General features: G+C 45.9%; 1 protein-coding gene across 3 annotated transcripts in view; it reads left to right on the forward strand.

Moving 5' to 3' along the window:
• LOC143793224 (uncharacterized) overlaps window positions 1–27,200 on the forward strand; it is a 420,556-nt gene that overhangs the window by 227,731 nt on the left and 165,625 nt on the right. For 2 of the 3 annotated variants that reach the window (XM_077280004.1, XM_077280005.1), the window contains exon 11: window positions 6,870–7,016. The exons of the other annotated variant lie outside the window; for it this stretch is intronic. In XM_077280004.1, the coding sequence (XP_077136119.1) occupies window positions 6,870–7,016 (147 nt within the window). The remainder of the gene's footprint in view (window positions 1–6,869; window positions 7,017–27,200) is intronic. 3 annotated transcript variants of the gene reach the window in all.

A 27,200-nucleotide genomic window follows, 5' to 3' on the forward strand; every position in this document is an offset into this window, starting at 1 on the left:
GTGCCCCTGCCTGGTGTTGCCCTCAACTAAATAAAGCTGAGCTTCAACCTTCTGCTCCAAATTACCATTTTAAAAAATGCAATAGGCTTTTCCGGCCTACTAAAGGTGTCTGCCCCTCCCTGGTGTTGTCCTCAACTGAACAAAGCTGAGCTTCCACATTCTGGCTTTCGCCCTATACTATCAGATATTAAACTGCATTTGGCCTACTAGTGTGGTTAGGCCCTTGAAACAGTGTCTGCTGCTCTTGGGTTTGCTACTCCACTGAACAAAGCAATGCCGCCTGTTTAGTCCTGTTACCAATTTTGAACTGCATGTAGCCTACTTTATTCTTTGGCCCTATATCTGTTTCCTCCTCATCCTGCCCATTGCCCAGCCACTGCTAAATGAGTCTGCTGGTACATTGACCTAGACCACTACATTCCCCTTGTACTCTACACAGCCAGAATCTGTCCCTGCTGAAAGTAAGGTTCCCCTTCCCGCATGTTATACCACCTTACACAGGGACAAAGAGGAAGGTGCAGATGAAAGTGCAGGTTCCTTCATCAGGTGGGGGGGCATACTCGTTGGCGACGTCACTGGCACAGGGCCCCTCAGAGTACGCAAAAGTGTCGCTGCTGGTGGGAGGCGCCCCCGCCATGCAAACACACCGCCGTACTTTGAGGGGCCCTGTGCCAGTGGCAATGCGAACGAGTGGGCCCCCCCCCCCTGCTTGCTCAGGATCACAGCACTTGCAACTTTTAAATACTTACCTTTCCCTGCAACACCGCCGTGACGTAGTCCGCATTTCCTGGGCCCACGAAAAACTTGAGCCAGCCCTACTCCCCCCACAACTTTCCCCCAATTCCCTATGCCCAACTATTATTATACAGTTAATTAAGATTGGCAAGCTTCAGAAACAAGAATGGATGTTTTTGGCATTAAAATGGGCACTGTAGGTGTTTTCCTGGCCTCCACTCACTGCCGACTATGCTTCCCCATTGACTTGCATTGGGTTTCGTGTTTCGGTCGATCCCCGACTTTTAGCGATAATCGGCCGACTGCACTCGACTCGACTCTGGACAAAATCGGGTTTCCCAAAACCCTACTCGATTTTAAAAAAATGAAAGTCGCTCAACCCTACTCTGCAGTCTAAGTTCATTTTGTCTGTGACTCTGATTTTTTCACTGTCTTCCATTTCCGTCGATGCCTATGTGGATTCAGGCGCTGCCCTGAGTCTTATGGATTGGTCATTTGCTAAACGCTGCGGTTTTAGTCTAGAGCCTCTGGAAGTTCCTATTCCTCTGAAGGGAATTGATTCTACACCATTGGCTATGAATAAACCGCAGTATTGGACACAAGTGACCATGCGCATGACTCCCGTTCATCAGGAGGTGATTCGCTTCCTTGTACTGTATAATTTACATGATGTACTAGTGCTTGGTCTGCCATGGTTACAAACTCATAATCCTGTCCTGGACTGGAAATCAATGTCTGTGCTAAGCTGGGGATGTCAGGGGGTTCATGATGATGCACCTCCGATTTCTATCGCTTCATCGACTCCTTCGGAGATCCCTGCGTTTTTGTCAGATTATAAGGATGTTTTTGAGGAGCCTAAGCTCAATTCGCTCCCTCCTCATAGAGAGTGTGACTGTGCTATAGAATTGATTCCTGGCAGTAAATTCCCTAAGGGTCGTTTATTTAATCTGTCACTGCCAGAGCATACTGCTATGCGGAATTATATTAAGGAGTCCTTGGAAAAGGGACATATTCGTCCATCTTCGTCCCCTCTGGGAGCAGGTTTTTTTTTCGTGGCAAAAAAAGATGGTTCCCTGAGGCCTTGTATAGATTATCGCCTTCTGAATAAGATTACAGTCAAATACCAGTATCCATTGCCATTATTTACTGATTTGTTTGCTCGCATTAAGGGGGCTAGGTGGTTCACTAAAATAGATCTTCGTGGTGCGTATAATCTGGTGCGGATAAAACAGGGTGATGAGTGGAAAACCGCATTTAATACGCCTGAGGGCCATTTTGAGTATTTGGTAATGCCTTTTGGACTCTCCAATGCTCCGTCAGTCTTTCAGTCCTTTATGCACAATATTTTCCGTGAATATCTGGATAAGTTTATGATTGTGTATTTGGATGATATTTTGGTGTTTTCTGATGACTGGGAGTCTCATGTTCTACAGGTCAGGAAGGTGTTTCAGGTTTTGCGGGCCAATTCTCTGTTTGTGAAGGGCTCAAAGTGTCTCTTCGGAGTCCAGAAGATTTCTTTTTTGGGGTACATTTTTTCTCCTTCTACTATTGAGATGGATCCCGTTAAGGTTCAGGCTATTTGTGACTGGACACAACCTACATCTGTTAAGAGCCTTCAGAAGTTCTTGGGGTTTGCTAATTTTTATCGTCGGTTCATTGCTAATTTTTCCAGTATTGTTAAACCTTTGACTGATTTGACTAAAAAGGGTGCTGATGTTGCTGATTGGTCTCCTGCGGCCGTGGAGGCCTTTCGGGAACTTAAGCGCCGGTTTTCTTCTGCTCCTGTGTTGTGTCAACCAGATGTTTCACTTCCTTTTCAGGTGGAGGTTGATGCTTCCGAGATTGGAGCGGGGGCGGTTTTGTCACAGAGAAGTTCTAATGGCTCGGTGATGAAGCCATGTGCTTTCTTCTCTAGAAAATTCTCGCCCGCCGAGCGCAATTATGATGTGGGTAATCGGGAGCTTTTGGCCATGAAGTGGGCATTTGAGGAGTGGCGTCATTGGCTTGAGGGTGCTAAACATCGCGTGGTGGTCTTGACTGATCACAAGAATCTCATTTACCTTGAGTCTGCCAGGCGTTTGAATCCTAGACAGGCTCGTTGGTCATTATTTTTTTCTCGTTTCAATTTCGTGGTTTCATACCTGCCAGGTTCAAAGAATGTGAAGGCAGATGCTCTTTCCAGGAGTTTTGTGCCTGACTCTCCTGGAGACACTGGGCCTGCTGGTATCCTTAGGGATGGGGTAATATTGTCCGCCGTATCCCCAGACTTGCGACGCGCATTGCAGGAGTTTCAGGTGGATAAACCGGATCGATGTCCACCAGAAAGACTGTTTGTTCCGGATGATTGGACCAGTAGAGTCATCTCCGAGGTCCATTCTTCTGTGTTGGCTGGTCATCCTGGAATATTTGGTACAAGAGATTTGGTGGCCAGGTCTTTTTGGTGGCCTTCCTTGTCTAGGGATGTGCGTACCTTTGTGCAGTCTTGTGAAGTGTGTGCTCGAGCTAAGCCTTGCTGTTCACGGGCTAGTGGGTTGTTGTTATCTTTGCCCATCCCGAAGAGGCCTTGGACGCACATTTCCATGGATTTTATTTCTGATCTCCCGGTTTCACAGAAAATGTCCGTTATCTGGGTTGTGTGTGACCGCTTTTCTAAGATGGTTCATTTGGTGCCCTTGCCTAAGTTACCCTCCTCCTCTGAGTTGGTTCCTTTGTTTTTTCAGAACGTGGTTCGTTTGCATGGGATTCCGGAGAATATCGTTTCTGACAGGGGATCCCAGTTTGTGTCTAGATTTTGGCGGACGTTTTGTGCCAAGATGGGCATTGATTTGTCTTTCTCGTCTGCATTCCATCCTCAGACGAATGGCCAGACGGAGCGAACTAATCAGACCTTGGAAACTTATTTGAGGTGTTTTGTTTCTGCTGATCAGGATGACTGGGTTGCTTTTTTGCCACTGGCCGAATTTGCTCTTAATAATCGGGCTAGTTCTGCCACGTTGGTCTCTCCTTTTTTTTGTAATTCGGGGTTTCATCCTCGTTTTTCCTCTGGTCAGGGGGAATCTTCGGATTGTCCTGGAGTGGACGTGGTGGTGGACAGGCTACATCAGATTTGGAATCAGGTGGTGGACAATTTGAAGTTATCTCAGGAGAAGACTCAGCAGTTTGCTAATCGCCGTCGCCGCGTGGGTCCCCGACTTCTTGTTGGGGACTTGGTGTGGTTGTCTTCTCGTTTTGTCCCTATGAAGGTCTCTTCTCCTAAGTTCAAGCCTCGGTTCATCGGTCCTTATAGGATCTCGGAGATTCTTAACCCTGTATCTTTTCGTTTGGATCTCCCAGCATCGTTTGCTATTCATAATGTGTTCCATCGGTCGTTGTTGCGGAGGTATGAGGTACCCGTTGTTCCTTCGGTCGAGCCTCCTGCTCCGGTGCTGGTGGAGGGAGAATTGGAGTATGTTGTTGAAAAGATCTTGGATTCTCGTGTTTCCAGACGCAAACTCCAGTATTTGGTTAAGTGGAAGGGTTATGGTCAGGAGGATAATTCCTGGGTGGTCGCCTCCGATGTTCACGCGACTGATTTGGTCCGCGCCTTCCATAGAGCTCACCCTGATCGCCCTGGGGGTTCTCGTGAGGGTTCGGTGACCCCTCCTCAAGGGGGGGGTACTGTTGTGGATTCTGTTGGTGGGCTCCCTCTGGTGGTTACTGCTGGTACTGGGTGACTTTGGTTGGTTGCGGCCTTTGGTTTCCACCTGTCCATCAGAGGCTGGGTGTTTCCTATTTTACCTGGCCTTTCTGTCATTTCCCTTGCCGGCTATCAATGTGTTCAGATGTGCTCTGTTTGGTTCCTGCCTACCTGCTCCCAGATCTTTCAGGATAAGCTAAGTGCTGATTTTCAGTTGTTTGGTTTTTTGTCCAGCTTGCTTAGAATGTCTCTATGCTAGCTGGTTGCTCTAGTGGACTGAGGTTCTCCCCATGTGCCATGAGTTGGCACATGGGTTCTTGTAATCTCAGGATGGTTTTTTTGATTAGGGTTTTTTGCTGACCGCTCAGTCCCCTTTTGTATCATTCTGCTTTCTAGTTTTCAGCGGGCCTCTATTTGCTAAAGCTATATACATCATCTCTATGTGTGTGCCTTCCTCTCATTTCACCGTCAATACATGTGGGGGGCAACTATACCTTTGGGGTTAATTCCTCTGGAGGCAAGTGAGGTCTTGTTTTCTCTGCAGTACTAGTTAGCTCTTAGGCTGGTGCGTGGCGTCTAGAACCAACGTAGGCACGCTCCCTGGCTATCTCTAGTTGCGTTTGTCAGGCGTAGGGCAGCGGTCAGCCCAGGTTCCATCACCCTAGAGCTCGTCCGATATTTGTTATACTTTGCTTGTCCTGTGTTATCCCTAGCCATTGGGGATTCATGACAGACCGCCCATGGCCACGACCTCTTCCACCAGCCTTCTTCATTCTTGGGAAAATGTAACCAAACTAACAACCGTTATATGGTACTGAAAAACAAGGTAGAAGGTGTATGTTAACTTGTTGTGAATATAAATCTCCCTTTTTATGTGTGGGTGAGTGCTGAATAAATCAGGCCCACTGTATGACAGTATAGTTTCTGTGGCTGAAAATGACTGACAGAGATACCACAGACAGGACTGGCACAGATGCACAGATTTGCCAATATTAATCTCCCTTTATTAATTTTTTTTTTATATGGGAGACTAGTCAATCAATCAGGCCCAATCTATGACAGTATAGTTTCTGTGGCTGAAAATGACTGACAGATACCACAGACAGGACTGGCACAGATGCAAAGATTTGCCAATATTAATCTCCCTTTTTAGGTGTGGGACAGTGGAGAAAAATACAGGCCCACTGTTTTACACTACATAGTTTAAGGGGCAGAAAGTGGCTTGAAGATATATTAAAAAAAAAAAAAGGAATTTACTACAATTACTATCTCCCTACAATAATCTCAGAAAAGTATGGCAGGCAGCAATAAAAAGGACTGCTGCACACAAAAGTGTGGACAAACAAACAAGATAGCTGTGCAGAAAGGAAGGAGCAGCAAAATTTGTGCTTTGAAAAAAGCAGTTGGTTTGCACAGCGGCGTACACACAGCAACGCAGCTATCAGGGAGCCTTCTAGGGCAGCCCTATAAGCTACAGAGCTGATGAAGAAAAATCTAGCCTCCACTGTCCCTGCAAAGAAAAGGTGGTTTTGGACAGTGGAAATCGCTACAGCACAAACGGTTTTGGGGGTTAATTTACCCTGCCTAACGCTATCCCTGCTTCTGACGAAGCGGCAGCAACCTCTCCCTATGCTCAGATCGGCAGCAGTAAGATGGCGGTCGGCGGGAGCGCCCCTTTATAGCCCCTGTGATGCCGCAGAAAGCAAGCCAATCACTGCCATGCCCTTCTCTAAGATGGTGGGGACCGAGACCTACTGTATGTCATCACGCTGCCCACACTCTGCATCCTCCTTCATTGGCTGAGAAAAGGCGCTGAAAGCGTCATACGAAACGCGACTTTGGCGCGAAGATCGCCGACCACGTGGCCAATTCCACGCTGGGATCGGGTCGGGTTTCACGAAACCCGACTTTGCCAAAAGTCGGCGACTTTTGAAATTGTTCGATCCGTTTTGCTCATCCCTAGTCACCACTTCTGTATTTATCACCCACTCCTGGTTTTTGCTTACAAATACTGAGGTAAAATACTGACCAAATACTGAATGTGTGAACATGGCATAAAGCTTCATTCAGACATCCATGTATCATCAACTGAGTACAGACCTTGATGCACTGACTGGCCGTGGGTCTCCTGACCTTAATTTGAAAGCCTCATATATGGCTGAGGCTGTCATGTTTAGGTCAGGAGACTCGCGTCCAGTCCGTGCGTCACGGTCCATACACGTAGCTTGATACTTGGACATCTACATGAAGCTTACTATTGCAAAATTTGTCTGTTCAAGTCAAGTTGCTTCTACTTAAAATTTTCATTAACACTTTTGTTATGTTTTCAGAAATGGAAATTCGTTTAAGCCAATATTTATGCTGATGCATTTTCACTTCATATTAAAATCTGCATTGGCATTGTTTTTTTTTTCTAGCTTGCAGTTTTCATTGAAAATTAAAAGCACTCTCTTTCCAGGTGGATGGTGTATTCATATTGAGTGAATTTTCATTCAATATTGTTGAAGAAGAAGTTAAAGTTATCCTGATTAATAGTGAATTTATGCAGAAGTGGAAGAAACATCCTGGGCTTTCTTGTTTAATGTTGCTTACATATCCCGAAAAGGTAAATGAGCATAGAGGAAACACAAATGCAAATGGTAAATCCACCTTGAAAATCTGCATGACAGAATGGATATACTGTGGAATAAACACAAGGATTTACTTATAAGGCTGCCGTCACACTAGCAGTATTTGGTCAGTATTATACATCAGTATTTGTAAGCCAAAACCAGGAGTGGAAAAATTAGAGGAAAAGTATAATAGAAACATATGCACCACTTCTGCATTTATCACCCACTCCTGGTTTTGGCTTACAAATACTGATGTAAAATGCTGACCAAATACTGTTAGTGTGACAGCAGCCTTAAAGTGTGCGTTGGATAAAGTAATTTCTGCCTAATATTAGACCCTATGCATGCCACCTGATTACAGCAGCTAGCTGTAGGTGCTTGCTTTTGAGACACAATTCTATCTAGATTTTCGGGTCCTATCCTTATCCGTATAGGCACATAGCCATGTGTTTTTCACATCTACAGTAGGGAAAAAAATATTTAGTCAGCCACCAATTGTGCAAGATCTCCCATTTAAAAAGATGACAGAGGCCTGTAATTGACATCATAGGTAGACCACAACTTTGAGAGTCAAAATGAGAAAACAAATCCAGAAAATCACCTTCTCTGATTTTGTAAGATTTATTTTGCAAATTATGGTGGAAAATAAGTATTTGACCACCTTAAAACATGCAAGATTTCTGGTTTAAGAGTTTCCTCTGTCCTCCACTCAATACCTGTAGTAATAGAACCTGTTTGAACTTGTTATCAGTATAAAAGACACCTGTCCACAACCTCAAACAGTCACACTCCAAACTCCACTATGGTGAAGACCAAAATGTTGTTGAAGAACACCAGAACCAAATTGTAGCCCTGCACCAGGCTGTGAAGACTGAATCTACAATAGGCAGGCAAACAGCTTGCTGTGATGAAATCCACTGTGGGAGCAATAATAAGAAAATGGAAGACATACAAGACCACTAATAATCTCCCTCGATCTGGGGCTCCATGCAAGATCTCACCCTGTGGGGTCAAAATGATCACAAGAACGGTGAGCAAAAATCCCAGAACCACATGGGAGGACCTATTGAATGACCTGCATAGAGCTGGGACCACTGTAACAAAGGCTACCATCAGTAACACACCACGCCGCCAGGGACTCAGATCCTGCAGTGCCAGATGTTGACCCCTGCTTAAGCCAGTACATGTCCTGGCCCGTCTGAAGTTTGCTAGAGAGCATTTGGATTATCCAGAAGAGTATTGGGAGAATGTCGTATGGTCTGATGAAACCAAAGTAGAACTGTTTGGTAGAAACAAAACTCGTCGTGTTTGGAGGAGACAGAATGCTGAGTTGCATTCAAAGAACACCATACCTACTGTGAAGCATGGGGGTGGCAACATCATGCTTTGGGGCTGTTTCTCTGCAAAGGGACCAGGACCACTGATCCATGTACATGAAATAATGAATTGGGCCATGTATCATGAGATTTTGAGCGCAAACCTCCTTCCATCAGCAAGGACATTGAAGATGAAACGTGGATGGGTATTTCAGTATGCAGGAAGCATATGAAGGTCCTGGAGTGGCCTAGCCACTCTCCAGATCTCATCCCCATAGAAAACCTTTCGAGGGAGTTGAAAGTCCATGTTGCCCAGCGGCAGGCCCAAAACATCACTGCTCTAGAGAAGATCTGCATGGATGAATGGGCCAACATACCACCAATAGTGTGTGCCAACCTTGTGAAGACTTTCAGAAAAAGTTTGACCACTGTTAGGGTATGTGCACACATTGTAGATTTGCCTGTGGAATTTTCTGCATCTCTTGGCAGAAAATGCAGGTAAAAATCAGCGAGGATTTGATGCGTTTTTGATGCAGATTGTCATGCGTTTTTTTCTTGCGGATTTGTATGCGTTTTTGTATGCTAAATAAAGATCTATTATTTAACAACAAAAAAATTGTGATGTCATTTCTTGTCTAACCTCTTCATTTACATACTCCATTGAAGAATAATGTTCACACACAGATAGATAGAAAATAGATAGATGATAGATAGATAATAGATAGATGATAATAATAATAATTAGGGTTGAGCGACTTTCATTTTTTTAAAATCGAGTAGGGTTTTGGGAAACCCGATTTTGTCCAGAGTCGAGTCGAGTGCAGTCGGCCGATTATCGCTAAAAGTCGGGGATCGACCGAAACACGAAACCCAATGCAAGTCAATGGGGAAGCATAGTCGGCAGTGAGTGGAGGCCAGGAAAACACCTACAGTGCCCATTTTAATGCCAAAAACATCCATTCTTGTTTCTGAAGCTTGCCAATCTTAATTAACTGTATAATAATAGTTGGGCATAGGGAATTGGGGGAAAGTTGTGGGGGGAGTAGGGCTGGCTCAAGTTTTTCGTGGGCCCAGGAAATGCGGACTACGTCACGGCGGTGTTGCAGGGAAAGGTAAGTATTTAAAAGTTGCAAGTGCTGTGATCCTGAGCAAGCAGGGGGGGGGGGCCCACTCGTTCGCATTGCCACTGGCACAGGGCCCCTCAAAGTACGGCGGTGTGTTTGCATGGCGGGGGCGCCTCCCACCAGCAGCGACACTTTTGCGTACTCTGAGGGGCCCTGTGCCAGTGACGTCGCCAACGAGTATGCCCCCCCACCTGATGAAGGAACCTGCACTTTCATCTGCACCTTCCTCTTTGTCCCTGTGTAAGGTGGTATAACATGCGGGAAGGGGAACCTTACTTTCAGCAGGGACAGATTCTGGCTGTGTAGAGTACAAGGGGAATGTAGTGGTCTAGGTCAATGTACCAGCAGACTCATTTAGCAGTGGCTGGGCAATGGGCAGGATGAGGAGGAAACAGATATAGGGCCAAAGAATAAAGTAGGCTACATGCAGTTCAAAATTGGTAACAGGACTAAACAGGCGGCATTGCTTTGTTCAGTGGAGTAGCAAACCCAAGAGCAGCAGACACTGTTTCAAGGGCCTAACCACACTAGTAGGCCAAATGCAGTTTAATATCTGATAGTATAGGGCGAAAGCCAGAATGTGGAAGCTCAGCTTTGTTCAGTTGAGGACAACACCAGGGAGGGGCAGACACCTTTAGTAGGCCGGAAAAGCCTATTGCATTTTTTAAAATGGTAATTTGGAGCAGAAGGTTGAAGCTCAGCTTTATTTAGTTGAGGGCAACACCAGGCAGGGGCACACAGACAGACACCTTTAGTAGGCCGGAAAAGCCTATTGCATTTTTCAAAATGGTAATTTGGAGCAGAAGGTTGAAGCTCAGCTTTATTTAGTTGAGGGCAACACCAGGGAGGGGCAGAAGCCGTTAGTAGGCCCTAACCACCATTTTTTTTTTAAAACCACTTAATGAGAGCCAGAAGGTTGAAGCTCAGCTTTATTTAGTTGAGGACAACACCAGGGAGGGGCACACAGACAGACACCTTTAGTAGGCCTGAAAAGCCTATTGCATTTTTCAAAATGGTAATTTGGAGCAGAAGGTTGAAGCTCAGCTTTATTTAGTTGAGGGCAACACCAGGGAGGGGCAGAAGCCGTTAGTAGGCCCTAACCACCATTTTTTTTTTTAAAACCACATAATGAGAGCCGGAAGGTTGAAGCTCAGCTTTATTTAGTTGAGGGCAACACCAGGGAGGGGCAGAAGCCGTTAGTAGGCCCTAACCACCATTTTTTTTTTTAAAACCACATAATGAGAGCCGGAAGGTTGAAGCTCAGCTTTATTTAGTTGAGGACAACACCAGGGAGGGGCACACAGACAGACACCTTTAGTAGGCCTGAAAAGCCTATTGCATTTTTCAAAATGGTAATTTGGAGCAGAAGGTTGAAGCTCAGCTTTATTTAGTTGAGGGCAACACCAGGGAGGGGCAGAAGCCGTTAGTAGGCCCTAACCACCATTTTTTTTTTTTAAAACCACATAATGAGAGCCGGAAGGTTGAAGCTCAGCTTTATTTAGTTGAGGACAACACCAGGGAGGGGCACACAGACAGACACCTTTAGTAGGCCTGAAAAGCCTATTGCATTTTTCAAAATGGTAATTTGGAGCAGAAGGTTGAAGCTCAGCTTTATTTAGTTGAGGGCAACACCAGGGAGGGGCAGAAGCCGTTAGTAGGCCCTAACCACCATTTTTTTTTTTAAAACCACATAATGAGAGCCGGAAGGTTGAAGCTCAGCTTTATTTAGTTGAGGACAACACCAGGGAGGGGCAGAAGCCGTTAGTAGGCCCTAACCACCATTTTTTTTTTTTAAACCACATAATGAGAGCCGGAAGGTTGAAGCTCAGCTTTATTTAGTTGAGGACAACACCAGGGAGGGGCACACAGACAGACACCTTTAGTAGGCCTGAAAAGCCTATTGCATTTTTCAAAATGGTAATTTGGAGCAGAAGGTTGAAGCTCAGCTTTATTTAGTTGAGGGCAACACCAGGGAGGGGCAGAAGCCGTTAGTAGGCCCTAACCACCATTTTTTTTTTTAAAACCACATAATGAGAGCCGGAAGGTTGAAGCTCAGCTTTATTTAGTTGAGGACAACACCAGGGAGGGGCACACAGACAGACACCTTTAGTAGGCCTGAAAAGCCTATTGCATTTTTCAAAATGGTAATTTGGAGCAGAAGGTTGAAGCTCAGCTTTATTTAGTTGAGGGCAACACCAGGGAGGGGCAGAAGCCGTTAGTAGGCCCTAACCACCATTTTTTTTTTTAAAACCACATAATGAGAGCCGGAAGGTTGAAGCTCAGCTTTATTTAGTTGAGGACAACACCAGGGAGGGGCACACAGACAGACACCTTTAGTAGGCCTGAAAAGCCTATTGCATTTTTCAAAATGGTAATTTGGAGCAGAAGGTTGAAGCTCAGCTTTATTTAGTTGAGGGCAACACCAGGGAGGGGCAGAAGCCGTTAGTAGGCCCTAACCACCATTTTTTTTTTTAAAACCACATAATGAGAGCCGGAAGGTTGAAGCTCAGCTTTATTTAGTTGAGGACAACACCAGGGAGGGGCAGAAGCCGTTAGTAGGCCCTAACCACCATTTTTTTTTTTAAAACCACATAATGAGAGCCGGAAGGTTGAAGCTCAGCTTTATTTAGTTGAGGACAACACCAGGGAGGGGCACACAGACAGACACCTTTAGTAGGCCTGAAAAGCCTATTGCATTTTTCAAAATGGTAATTTGGAGCAGAAGGTTGAAGCTCAGCTTTATTTAGTTGAGGGCAACACCAGGGAGGGGCAGAAGCCGTTAGTAGGCCCTAACCACCATTTTTTTTTTTAAAACCACATAATGAGAGCCGGAAGGTTGAAGCTCAGCTTTATTTAGTTGAGGACAACACCAGGGAGGGGCACACAGACAGACACCTTTAGTAGGCCTGAAAAGCCTATTGCATTTTTCAAAATGGTAATTTGGAGCAGAAGGTTGAAGCTCAGCTTTATTTAGTTGAGGGCAACACCAGGGAGGGGCAGAAGCCGTTAGTAGGCCCTAACCACCATTTTTTTTTTTAAAACCACATAATGAGAGCCGGAAGGTTGAAGCTCAGCTTTATTTAGTTGAGGGCAACACCAGGGAGGGGCAGAAGCCGTTAGTAGGCCCTAACCACCATTTTTTTTTTTAAAACCACATAATGAGAGCCGGAAGGTTGAAGCTCAGCTTTATTTAGTTGAGGACAACACCAGGGAGGGGCACACAGACAGACACCTTTAGTAGGCCTGAAAAGCCTATTGCATTTTTCAAAATGGTAATTTGGAGCAGAAGGTTGAAGCTCAGCTTTATTTAGTTGAGGGCAACACCAGGGAGGGGCAGAAGCCGTTAGTAGGCCCTAACCACCATTTTTTTTTTTTAAAACCACATAATGAGAGCCGGAAGGTTGAAGCTCAGCTTTATTTAGTTGAGGACAACACCAGGGAGGGGCACACAGACAGACACCTTTAGTAGGCCTGAAAAGCCTATTGCATTTTTCAAAATGGTAATTTGGAGCAGAAGGTTGAAGCTCAGCTTTATTTAGTTGAGGGCAACACCAGGGAGGGGCAGAAGCCGTTAGTAGGCCCTAACCACCATTTTTTTTTTTAAAACCACATAATGAGAGCCGGAAGGTTGAAGCTCAGCTTTATTTAGTTGAGGACAACACCAGGGAGGGGCAGAAGCCGTTAGTAGGCCCTAACCACCATTTTTTTTTTTAAAACCACATAATGAGAGCCGGAAGGTTGAAGCTCAGCTTTATTTAGTTGAGGACAACACCAGGGAGGGGCACACAGACAGACACCTTTAGTAGGCCTGAAAAGCCTATTGCATTTTTCAAAATGGTAATTTGGAGCAGAAGGTTGAAGCTCAGCTTTATTTAGTTGAGGGCAACACCAGGGAGGGGCACACAGACAGACACCTTTTGTAGGCCTGAAAAGCCTATTGCATTTTTCAAAATGGTAATTTGGAGCAGAAGGTTGAAGCTCAGCTTTATTTAGTTGAGGGCAACACCAGGGAGGGGCAGAAGCCGTTAGTAGGCCCTAACCACCATTTTTTTTTTTAAAACCACATAATGAGAGCCGGAAGGTTGAAGCTCAGCTTTATTTAGTTGAGGACAACACCAGGCAGGGGCACACAGACAGACACCTTTAGTAGGCCTGAAAAGCCTATTGCATTTTTCAAAATGGTAATTTGGAGCAGAAGGTTGAAGCTCAGCTTTATTTAGTTGAGGGCAACACCAGGGAGGGGCAGAAGCCGTTAGTAGGCCCTAACCAAAGTTGAAGGCCAAATGCAGTTTAATTTCTGATACTATAGGCCGAAAGCCAGAAGGTGGAAGTTCCGATTTAGACAGTGGAGGACAATTTGAATTAGGGACTGCAGACAGACTTAGTAGGCTGTCCCCTGTGGACCATGCATCCACCACATTAACCCATTGCGCCGTAATGGACACGTAATCTTCCGTGGCCATGCCTACAGGTCCATGCGTCTGTTGTCAGGTGCACCTTTGTACTCACAGATTGCCAGAGTGCATGGACAATGCGGTCTTCTACATGCTGGTGGAGGGTTGGGATGGCTTTTCTCGCAAAAGAAGTGTCGACTGGTTAGCTTGTAGCGTGGTACAGCGTAGTCCATCATGGCCTTATTAATAGTAAATAAAATATATAACTAGGCTCTATGAACTTTTAAATAGGTTCCAGGGGTACACGGGCAGCATTGGTGTGGTCAGTGGAGGAGTATTGCAAGTAGGGGCTGCAGACAGGCTATCAAAGGCCTAAAATAACAAACAGTAGGCAGTCATGGCAGTTTTACATCGGTTACATGGATACACAGGCAGGCACTCCAGGCAGCATTGTGGTCAGTGGAGGAGTATTGCAAGTAGGGGCCGCAGACAGGCTATCAAAGGCCTAAAATAACAAACAATAGGCTCATGGCAGTTTCACAGCGGTTACATGGATACACGGGCAGGCAGCTTGGTGGTGGTGAGTGGAGGAGTATTTAAAGTAGGGACCGCAGACAGGCTTCAAAGGCCTAACATAAGAAAATGGGCTGGCTGTAGGCACTTTATAATTGGTTCCAGGGGTACACGGGCAGCAGTGGTCTGGTCAGTGGAGGAGTATTTAAAGTAGGGACCGCAGACAGGCTTCAAAGGCCTAACATAAGAAAATGGGCTGGCTGTAGGCACTTTATAATTGGTTCCAGGGGTACACGGGCAGCAGTGGTCTGGTCAGTGGAGGAGTATTAAAAGTAGGGACCGCAGACAGGCTATCAAAGGCCTAACATAACAAACAATAGGCTCATGGCAGTTTCACAGCGGTTACATGGATACACGGGCAGGCAGCTTGGTGGTCAGTGGAGGAGTATTTAAAGTAGGGACCGCAGACAGGCTATCAAAGGCCTAAAATAACAAACAATAGGCTCATGGCAGTTTTACAGCGGTTACATGGATACACGGGCAGGCAGCTTGGTGGTCAGTGGAGGAGTATTGCAAGTTGGGGCCGCAGACAGGCTATCAAAGGCCTAAAATAACAAACAATAGGCTCATGGCAGTTTTACAGCGGTTACATGGATACACGGGCAGGCAGCTTGGTGGTCAGTGGAGGAGTATTTAAAGTAGGGACCGCAGACAGGCTATCAAAGGCCTAAAATAACAAACAATAGGCTCATGGCAGTTTTACAGCGGTTACATGGATACACGGGCAGGCAGCTTGGTGGTCAGTGGAGGAGTATTTAAAGTAGGGACCGCAGACAGGCTATCAAAGGCCTAAAATAACAAACAATAGGCTCATGGCAGTTTTACAGCGGTTACATGGATACACGGGCAGGCAGCTTGGTGGTCAGTGGAGGAGTATTGCAAGTTGGGGCCGCAGACAGGCTATCAAAGGCCTAAAATAACAAACAATAGGCTCATGGCAGTTTTACAGCGGTTACATGGATACACGGGCAGGCAGCTTGGTGGTCAGTGGAGGAGTATTTAAAGTAGGGACCGCAGACAGGCTATCAAAGGCCTAAAATAACAAACAATAGGCTCATGGCAGTTTTACAGCGGTTACATGGATACACGGGCAGGCAGCTTGGTGGTCAGTGGAGGAGTATTTAAAGTAGGGACCGCAGACAGGCTATCAAAGGCCTAAAATAACAAACAATAGGCTCATGGCAGTTTTACAGCGGTTACATGGATACACGGGCAGGCAGCTTGGTGGTCAGTGGAGGAGTATTTAAAGTAGGGACCGCAGACAGGCTTCAAAGGCCTAACATAAGAAAATGGGCTGGCTGTAGGCACTTTATAATTGGTTCCAGGGGTACACGGGCAGCAGTGGTCTGGTCAGTGGAGGAGTATTTAAAGTAGGGACCGCAGACAGGCTATCAAAGGCCTAACATAACAAACAATAGGCTCATGGCAGTTTCACAGCGGTTACATGGATACACGGGCAGGCAGCTTGGTGGTGGTGAGTGGAGGAGTATTTAAAGTAGGGACCGCAGACAGGCTTCAAAGGCCTAACATAAGAAAATGGGCTGGCTGTAGGCACTTTATAATTGGTTCCAGGGGTACACGGGCAGCAGTGGTCTGGTCAGTGGAGGAGTATTTAAAGTAGGGACCGCAGACAGGCTATCAAAGGCCTAACATAACAAACAATAGGCTCATGGCAGTTTCACAGCGGTTACATGGATACACGGGCAGGCAGCTTGGTGGTCAGTGGAGGAGTATTTAAAGTAGGGACCGCAGACAGGCTATCAAAGGCCTAAAATAACAAACAATAGGCTCATGGCAGTTTTACAGCGGTTACATGGATACACGGGCAGGCAGCTTGGTGGTCAGTGGAGGAGTATTGCAAGTAGGGGCCGCAGACAGGCTATCAAAGGCCTAAAATAACAAACAATAGGCTCATGGCAGTTTTACAGCGGTTACATGGATACACAGGCAGCTTGGTGGTGAGTGGAGGAGTAGTGCAAGGAGTGTCTGTCCCAGTACTCCCAAAATATAAATAGATGTTAATGTCTCGCAAAACAACCAAAACAAAAAAAAAAGGTGGCATACTTAGGTACAGGGGTGGGCTCATCTACTGAGTTTCTGACATAGTAATTTGGCAGTAACTATTTAATGGTGCCAATATAGGACACAGACACAGACTACTTTAAGTTGCATCATAGATGTCTACAAATTTGTATTGTCAGTGCCAGACATTGAATGATGTCAGCGAATAGACTAAAGATTGGTGGAGCTGTGCGACATAATTTTGCACGTGGTAGAGCACATTTTGAGCTGGGGTAGGGGGGAACTCTCTTGAGGCCGGCGGGACCGCCCCAGGGCCCCTCATGTTACAACGGTGTGTCTGACGTTGGGTGCGCACCACCACCGCCAGAGACACTACATTGTACTATGAGGGACCCAGTAGCAATGCCGTCAACCAAAAGCGAGCACACCCACCTCTTCAGACAAACAGCAGTCTCACGGGTGCTTGCGCCAAGTCGCGATACCACGGCCCCGTGTGGGGAGTTTTGCCATTTAGGGAGGTGTAAACATGTCGTATGCTGTACAATCAGCTGCAGCAAATTAGACATTAGAAAAGTAATTCACAGGCAAGAGCTTTTCATAGGAAAGCTAGGTGTCGGCCGGGCAAGGTGGGGCAAAAGATTTCGAAATCCAGTTGTGGTTCATTTTAATGAATGTTAGATCGTCAACATTTTGGGTAGCCAGACGAGTCCTTTTTTCGGTTAATATTGAACCTGCAGCACTGAATACTCTTTCTGATAGGACACTTGCTGCCGGGCAAGCAAGCTCCTGCAATGCATATTCTGCCAATTCTGGCCAGGTGTCTAATTTGGAGGCCCAGTAATCAAATGGGAATGACGGTTGAGGGAGAACATCGATAAGGGATGAAAAATAGTTAGTAACCATACTGGACAAATGTTGTCTCCTGTCACTTTCAATTGATGCAGCAGTACCTGTCCTGTCTGCGGTCATAGCAAAATCACTCCACAACCTGGTCAGAAAACCCCTCTGTCCAACGCCACTTCTGATGTGTGCACCCCTAACACTCCTAGTCTGCTGCCCCCTGGAGCTCGTGTGAGAACGATCACGTGCGCTGTGTGCTGGGAATGCCTGAAGCAAACGGTCAACAAGAGTTGATTGTTTGGTTGCTAATATTAGTTCCAAGTTCTCATGTGGCATAATATTTTGCAATTTGCCTTTATAGCGTGGATCAAGGAGGCAGGCCAACCAGTAATCGTCATCGTTCATCATTTTCGTAATGCGTGTGTCCCTTTTTAGGATACGTAAGGCATAATCCGCCATGTGGGCCAAAGTTCCAGTTGTCAAATCTCCGGTTGTGATTGGTTGAGGGGCAGTTGCAGGCAAATCTACGTCACTTGTGTCCCTCAAAAAACCAGAACCCGGCCGTGACACGCAACCAAATTCCTGTGCCCCCGGGAAAGGTTCGGCATTAAAAATATACTCATCCCCATCATCCTCCTCGTCCTCCACCTCCTCTTCGCCCGCTACCTCGTCCTGTACACTGCCCTGACCAGACAATGGCTGACTGTCATCAAGGCTTTCCTCTTCCTCTGGTGCAGACGCCTGCTCCTTTATGTGCGTCAAACTTTGCATCAGCAGACGCATTAGGGGGATGCTCATGCTTATTACGGCGTTGTCTGCACTAACCAGCCGTGTGCATTCCTCAAAGCACTGAAGGACTTGACACATGTCTTGTATCTTAGACCACTGCACACCTGACAACTCCATGTCTGCCATCCTACTGCCTGCCCGTGTATCCTCCCACAAATAAATAACAGCACGCCTCTGTTCGCACAGTCTCTGAAGCATGTGCAGTGTTGAGTTCCACCTTGTTGCAACGTCTATGATTAGGCGATGCTGGGGAAGGTTCAAAGACCGCTGATAGGTCTGCATACGGCTGGCGTGTACAGGCGAACGTCGGATATGTGAGCAAAGTGCACGCACTTTGAGGAGCAGGTCGGAGAACCCAGGATAAGTTTTCAATAAGCACTGCACCACCAGGTTTAAGGTGTGAGCCAGGCAAGGAATGTGTTTCAGTTGGGAAAGGGAGATGGCAGCCATGAAATTCCTTCCGTTATCACTCACTACCTTGCCTGCCTCAAGATCTACTGTGCCCAGCCACGACTGCGTTTCTTGTTGCAAGAACTCGGACAGAACTTCCGCGGTGTGTCTATTGTCGCCCAAGCACTTCATAGCCAATACAGCCTGCTGACGCTTGGCAGTAGCTGGCCCATAATGGGACAACTGGTGTGCAACAGTGTCATCTGCCGATGGAGTGGTTGGCAGACTGCGTTCTGTGGAAGAGCTGTAGCTTCTGCAGGAGGACGAGGAGGAGGAGGAGGAGGGGGTGCGAACGCCTACAGCCAACTGTTTCCTAGACCGTGGGCTAGGCACAACTGTCCCTAAATTGATGTCGCCTGTGGACCCTGCATCCACCACATTCACCCAGTGTGCCGTGATGGACACATAACGTCCCTGGCCATGCCTACTGGTCCATGCATCTGTAGTCAGGTGCACCTTTGTACTCACAGATTGCCTGAGTGCATGGACGATGCGCTGTTTAACATGCTGGTGCAGGGCTGGGATGGCTTTTCTGGAAAAAAAGTGTCGACTGGGTAGCTCGTATCGTGGTTCAGCGTACTCCATCAGGGCTTTGAAAGCTTCGCTTTCAACTAACCGGTAGGGCATCATCTCTAACGAGATTAGTCTAGCTATGTGGGCGTTAAAACCCTGTGTACGCGGATGCGAGGATAAGTACTTCCTTTTTCTAACCAGAGTCTCATGTAGGGTGAGCTGGACTGGAGAGCTGGAGATCGTGGAACTTTCGGGTGTGCCGGTGTACATGGCAGACTGAGAGACGGTTGGAGACGGTATTGTTTCCGCCGGTGCCCTAGATGCAATATTTCCTCCTACAAAACTGGTGATTCCCTGACCCTGACTGCTTTTGGCTGGCAAAGAAACCTGCACAGATACTGCCGGTGGTGCGGAAAATGGTGGCCTTACAGTGACGGAAGGGATGTTGCGTTGCTGACTAGCTTCATTGGCCGAGGGTGCTACAACCTTGAGGGACGTTTGGTAGTTAGTCCAGGCTTGAAAATGCATGGTGGTTAAGTGTCTATGCATGCAACTAGTATTTAGACTTTTCAGATTCTGACCTCTGCTTAAGCTAGTTGAACATTTTTGACAGATGACTTTGCGCTGATCAGTTGGATGTTGTTTAAAAAAATGCCAGACTGCACTCTTCCTAGACTCGGATCCCTTTTCAGGGATTGCAGACTGAGCTTTAACCGGATGGCAACGCTGTGCTCCAACAGGTTTTGGCTTTGACACGCGTTTTGGTCCAGATACGGGCCCGGCAGATGGAACCTGTTGCGATGTTGATGCCTGCTGCGGCCCCTCCTCCACCTCCGCTTCTGAACTACTGCCGCCTGCACCCTGTTCCCCCAATGGCTGCCAATCGGGGTCAATAACTGGGTCATCTATTACCTCCTCTTCGAGCTCGTGTGCAACTTCGTCTGTGTCACTGTGTCGGTCGGTGGTATAGCGTTCGTGGCGGGGCAACATAGTCTCATCAGGGTCTGATTGTGGATCTGTACCCTGAGAGGGCAATGTGGTGGTCTGAGTCAAAGGAGCAGCATAGTACTCTGGCTGTGGCTGTGCATCAGTGCACTCCATGTCAGAATATACTTGTAATGGGCATGGCCTGTTAAATGTTTCACTTTCTAAGCCAGGGACGGTATGTGTAAAGAGCTCCATGGAGTGACCCGTTGTGTCGCCTGCTGCATCCTTCTCTCTTGTTGTAGTTTTTGCTGAGGAGGACAAGGAAGCGACTTGTCCCTGACCGTGAACATCCACAAGCGACGCGCTGCTTTTACATTTACCAGTTTCGGAAGAGGAGGCAAAAGAGCTAGAGGCTGAGTCTGCAATGTAAGCCAAAACTTGCTGTTGCTGCTCCGCCTTTAAAAGCGGTTTTCCTACTCCCAGAAAAGAGAGCGTTCGAGGCCTTGTGTAGCCTGACGACGAAACTGGCTCCACAGCTCCAGACTTAGGTGGAATATTTTTATCCCCACGACCACCTGATGCTCCACTACCACTACCATCATTACCAGCTGACAATGAACGCCCACGACGACCTCTTGCACCAGACTTCCTCATTGTTTTAAAATCTTAACCAAAGTAACTTTATTTGTTGCTGTCAAACAACTTACACGGTGAGCTATAACTTCAGTATGATTTCAATATCCCTTAACAGGTTGGTGAGACCACAAGGAAAATCAGGCACAATGTTACACACTCTGTTTTCTGTGGCACAAAATCACAGAGATGACACACACGCAGGACTGTCACTCAAGCACTAATGTCAATATTAATCTCCCACCTAATTTATTTTTTTTTTTTTCTCAGGGAGACTTTAGAAACCAAATAATATTAAAAAAAAAAAAAAAAAAAGGCTTTCTATGGCCCACAATTAGAGAGAGAGAGGTGGCACAACCAGGAGTCAAGACTGGCGCACAAGCTGAAAGGGCAATATTACTCTCCCACTGTTTTTTATGTTTTTTTTGTTTTTTTCAGGGAGACTTTAGAAGCCAAATAATATTAAAAAAAACCCAAAAAAAAAAGGCTTTCTATGGCCCACTGAATGAGAGGGAGAGAGGTGGCACACCCAGGAGTCAAGACTGGCACACAAGCTGAAAGGGCAATATTACTCTCCCACTGTTTTTTTAGGTTTTTTTTTTTTTTTCAGGGAGACTTTAGAAACCAAATAATATTAAAAAAAAAAAAAAAAAAAAAAAAAAAATAGGCTTGCTATAGCCCACTGAATGAGAGATAGCACACACAGCAGTGGCACACAAGCCCTGACTGAGGCCAATATTTTTCTCCCACTGATTGATGTAGTGTTTTTGTGTTGAGGTAGAATTTAGAACACAAATCACGGAAAAAATAAATAGGCTTTCTATGGCCCACTGAATGAAAGGGAGAGAGGTGGCACACCCAGGAGTCAAGACTGGCACACAAGCTGAAAGGGCAATATTACTCTCCCACTGTTTTTTTATGTATTTTTTGTTTTTTCAGGGAGACTTTAGAAACCCAATAATATTTTAAAAAAAAAATAAATAGGCTTTCTATGGCCCACTGAATGAGAGGGAGAGAGGTGGCACACCCAGGAGTCAAGACTGGCACACAAGCTGAAAGGGCAATATTATTCTCCCACTGTTTTTTTAGGTTTTTTTTTTTTTTTCAGGGAGAATTAGAAACCAAATAATATTAAAAAAAAAAAATAAATAGGCTTTCTATGGCCCACTGAATGAGAGGGAGAGAGGTGGCACACCCAGGAGTCAAGACTGGCACACAAGCTGAAAGGGCAATATTACTCTCCCACTGTTTTTTTAGGGTTTTTTTTTTTTTTCAGGGAGACTTTAGAAACCAAATAATATTAAAAAAAAAAAAAAAAAAAAAAAATAGGCTTGCTATAGCCCACTGAATGAGAGATAGCACACACAGCAGTGGCACACAAGCCCTGACTGAGGCCAATATTTTTCTCCCACTGATTGATGTAGTGTTTTTGTGTTGAGGTAGAATTTAGAACACAAATCACGGAAAAAATAAATAGGCTTTCTATGGCCCACTGAATGAAAGGGAGAGAGGTGGCACACCCAGGAGTCAAGACTGGCACACAAGCTGAAAGGGCAATATTACTCTCCCACTGTTTTTTTATGTATTTTTTGTTTTTTCAGGGAGACTTTAGAAACCCAATAATATTTAAAAAAAAAAATAAATAGGCTTTCTATGGCCCACTGAATGAGAGGGAGAGAGGTGGCACACCCAGGAGTCAAGACTGGCACACAAGCTGAAAGGGCAATATTACTCTCCCACTGTTTTTTTAGTTTTTTTTTTTTTTTCAGGGAGACTTTAGAAACCAAATAATATTAAAAAAAAAAAAAAAAAATAGGCTTGCTATAGCCCACTGAATGAGAGATAGCACACACAGCAGTGGCACACAAGCCCTGACTGAGGCCAATATTTTTCTCCCACTGATTGATGTAGTGTTTTTGTGTTGAGGTAGATTTTAGAACACAAATCACGGAAAAAATAAATAGGCTTTCTATGGCCCACTCAGTGAGAGATGGCACACACAGGGATGGCACTGTAGCAGAAATGCCAATCTTAATCTCCCACAAAAAAAAAACAAAAAAAAAAAAAAAAAACTGTCCTACAATTACTATCTCCCTGCAGTAATGTAAGCCAGGTATGGCAGGCAGCAATAGGAGTGGACTGATGCACAAATTAAATAAAAAGTGTGGACAAACAAAAAAGATAGCTGTGCAGAAAGGAAGGAACAAGAGGATATGTGCTTTGAAAAAAGCAGTTGGTTTCCACAGTGGCGTACACACAGCAATACAGCTATCACGGAGCCTTCTAGGGCAGCCCAATGAGCTACAGCGCTGAGGGGAAAAAAAAAAAAAAATAGCTTCCACAGTCCCTGCACACCGAAGGTGGTGTTGGACAGTGGAAATCGCTGCAGCACAAGCGGTTTGGTGGTTAGTGGACCCTGCCTAACGCTCTCCCTGCTTCTGACGAAGCGGCAGCAACCTGTCCCTAAGCTCAGATCAGCAGCAGTAAGATGGCGGTCGGCGGGAACGCCCCTTTATAGCCCCTGTGACGCCGCAGACAGCAAGCCAATCACTGCAATGCCCTTCTCTAAGATGGTGGGGACCAGGATCTATGTCATCACGCTGCCCACACTCTGCGTTCACCTTCATTGGCTGAGAAATGGCGCTTTTCGCGTCATTGAAACGCGACTTTGGCGCGAAAGTCGCGTACCGCATGGCCGACAAGCACAGGGGTCGGATCGGGTTTCATGAGACGCCGACTTAGCCAAAAGTCGGCGACTTTTGAAAATGATCGACCCGTTTCGCTCAACCCTAATAATAATAATTTTATTTATATAGCGCCAACATATTCTGCAGCGCTTTACAAATTATAGAGGGGACTTCTACAGACAATACACATTACAGCATAACAGAAATCGCAGTTCAAAATAGATACAAAGAGGAATGAGGGCCCTGCTCGCAAGCTTACAAACTATGAGGAAAAGGGGAGACACGAGAGGTGGATGGTAACAATTGCTTTAGTTATTCAGACCAGCCATAGTGTAAGGCTCGAGTGTTCATGTAAAGCTGCATGAACCAATTCACTGCCTAAGTATGTAGCAGTACAGACACAGAGGCTTTTAACTGCATGAAGTGTATGAGAACATGATGCGAGGAACCTGATTATGGTTTTTTTGTTTTTGTTTTTTTTTATGCGCCACACAGGGATAGTTAGGTTAATGCATTGAGGCGGTAGGCCAATCTAAACAAATGAGGTTTTAGGGCACGCTTAAAACTGTGGGGATTGGGGATTAATCGTATTAACCTAGGTAGTGCATTCCAAAGAGTCGGCGCAGCACGTATAAAGTCTTGGAGATGGGAGTGGGAGGTTCTGATTATTGAGGATGCTAACCTGAGGTCATTAGCGGAGCGGAGGGCTCGGGTAGGGTGGTAGACTGAGACCAGAGAGGAAATGTAGGGTGGTGCTGAGCCATGGAGTGCTTTGTGGATGAGGGTAGTAGTTTTGTACTGGATTCTGGAGTGGATGGGTAGCCAGTGTAATGACTGGCACAAGGTAGAGGCATCGGTGTAATGGTTGGTGAGGAATATGATCCTGGCAGCAGCATTCAGGACAGATTGGAGTGGGGAGAGTTTGGTAAGAGGGAGGCCGATTAGCAGAGAGTTACAATAGTCCAGACGAGAATGAATAAGTGAAACAGTAAGAGTTTTTGCAGAGTCGAAAGTAAGAAAAGGGCGAATTCTAGAAATGTTTTTGAGATGCAGATAAGAGCGAGCCAGTGATAGGATGTGGGGGGTGAATGAAAGCTCCGAATCAAGTATGACCCAAAGGCAGCGGGCATGATGCTTTGGAGTAATGGTGGAACCGCACACGGAGATGGCAATGTCAGGCAAAGGTAGGTTAATAGAGAGAGAGAACACGAGGAGTTCAGTTTTTGACAGGTTCAGTTTCAGATAGAGGGAGGACATGATGTTAGAAACGGCGGTAAGACAGTCACTGGTGTTTTCTAAAAAGGTCGTCGTGATAGATGACAGATAGATAGATGATAGATAGTAAACAAAAAGGGAAACAGCACAAAAAGATGTAAAAAAGAGGACTTTAATGCCCTGTGGTGTGCCATGCCACAGAGCATTAAAGTCCTCTTTTTTGCATCTTTTTGTGCTGTTTCCCTTTTTGTTTACTGTCTGAAAGGCCACTAGAATGCTGGTCAGGAAAGCGTGCACGCTTTAAGTTATTTTTTTCTGGTGCTGTCCCTCTTTTTCTACCTAGATAGATAGATAGATAATACCAAGCCCGATGTTTAGTAATAAACATAATAAAATGTTACACAAACAGTTAAATAAAGACACACACACACAAAATCTGCGTTAGGCCGGGATCACACTTGCGAGAAACTTGCACGAGTCTCTTGCATCAATACCCGGCACTGCCGCTGGCACTGAGACCGGAGCGTTCAGAGACATAGAAATACATGCAGAAATACATGCAGCCACACACTCCGGTCCGAGTGCCGGGTATTGAGGTGCGAGACTCGTGCAAGTTTCTCGCAAGTGTGACCCCGGCCTTAAATGCAATATCTGTTTATTTTTTTTTTTTTAAATGGCGTGGGCTCCCAGACAATTTTCTGTGCCAGAAAGGGAAAGCCAGCGACTGGGGGCCGATGTTAGCCTAGGAAGGGGTTAATACCCATGGATCTTCCCAGGCTATGAATATCAGCCTACAGCTGTATATTTAGCCTTTACTGGCTATTAAAATAGGGCCCCCCCCATAAAAAGACATGGGGTCCCCCCTATAATAGCCCGAAAAGGCTATGCAGACAGCTGCGGGCTGATATTCATAGCCTAGGAAGGGGCCATGGATATTGCCCCCCCAGCTACAAACACCAGCTCCCAGCTGCTCCAGAAATGGTGCATCTGTAGGATGCGCCAATTTCGGCACTTAATCTCTGTCTTCCCACTGCCCTGTATTAGTGACATATGGGGTAATAGGGGGTTAATGTCACCTTTGTATTTTAAGGTGACATCAAGTCGGCTTAGTAATGGAGAGGTGTCAAAAAGACACCTATCCATTACTAATCCTATGTATGTTAAAGGGTTAAATAAACACACAGAGAGAATAAAGACTTTTAATGAAATAAAACACTACACATTTTTCGCATCTTTATTGTTCTGCCAATTCATGCGACGCCCTCGATCTCCTGGAAAAAAAATAAAATAATAAGCCAACACTAATACTCCCTGGTCCGATGCAGTCCATTTAATAATGACTGTCCCATGATGATATCCCCTATAGAGCAGTCACATCAGGAGATGTGACTTCTCTATAGGCATCCAGTGACACAATGGCAGGAGACAGTGGCTCAATGAGTTCATGTTCTCACTCTATGGCACTGCTGCATGATAATTTTCCCATGCAGCGGTGACAGTTTGAACTCTGCTAAACTCAAGGCGGTGGAGGGATACAGTGCAGAGGATTACCTCCTGTCATTGTATCAATGGAGCCCCTGGAGAGCGGTCACATCTGCTGATGTGTATAAACATAAGGATGAATGACCTCGGGGAGATCAAAACATCCAACACCGCGGAGACACCATCATGTGTTTCTCAACGCAGTGATCCAGAACACTGCCCCCATCCCTAAAGGGAAATATGCAAATGCATGTAGAAAAGCTGCGGAGATACCATCACTTGTTTCTCAACGCAAGCAATGAATAGCCAGGTCTTTCACCAGGAAGGAACAACCACGGGAAGGGCAGCATCCAATAAAGGAAAACCACATATGCCAAAACATGGTATCCATCCACAGACAGCTGTTTTGGGGTATTTGCCCCTCATCAGTGTGGAGTAGGAAACTGGCTATTAGGAGCAGTGCCTAGTGAAAAGACTATAAACATAAGGATGAATGACCTCGGGGAGATCAAAACATCCAACACCACGGAGACACCATCACGTGTTTCTCAATGAAACAGCTGTCTGTGGATGGATTCCATGTTTTGGCATAGGTGGTTTTCCTTTATTGGATGCTGCCCTTCCCGTGGTTGTTCCTTCCTGGTGAAAGACCTGGCTATTCATTGCTTGCGTTGAGAAACAAGTGATGGAGTCTCCATGGCTTTTCTACATACATCTGCTGATGTGACAGCTCTCCACGGGAGATCGTCGTGGAATGGTCGTGGGACACTTGTTATTAAATGGATTACATTGGGCCAGGGAGTATACTGTTGGTTTATTATTTTATTTTTTTTACAGGTGATCGAGGGAGTCAGGGATTAGCTGAAAGGTGAGTATATGCTGTATATTGTTTGTACTGTATGTTTGTTTTTTTACACAGTAGCCAGATGACCGGACTACTGCTGTCTCATCATCGGCTAGCTGTCACTGTAGCAGGCATAGCCGGATGGAACTAGTAGTCCCATCGGACGATGTCTGCCTACACAAGACCCGCACGCGCAGACACACACACAGCCACACCCGCAGAGCCCCGCACACACACAGCCACACACAAACAACTGCACACATTCACGCACATCTTCTCCGTACACACAGTCTCCACCCACACACATAGTCTCTACCCACACACTTCCTCCTCCTGATGCAGCATTTCTCACACCCAACTCCGCAGCA

This window comes from Ranitomeya variabilis, chromosome 1, assembly GCF_051348905.1.
Source record: "Ranitomeya variabilis isolate aRanVar5 chromosome 1, aRanVar5.hap1, whole genome shotgun sequence".
Taxonomy (NCBI): Eukaryota; Metazoa; Chordata; class Amphibia; order Anura; family Dendrobatidae; genus Ranitomeya; species Ranitomeya variabilis.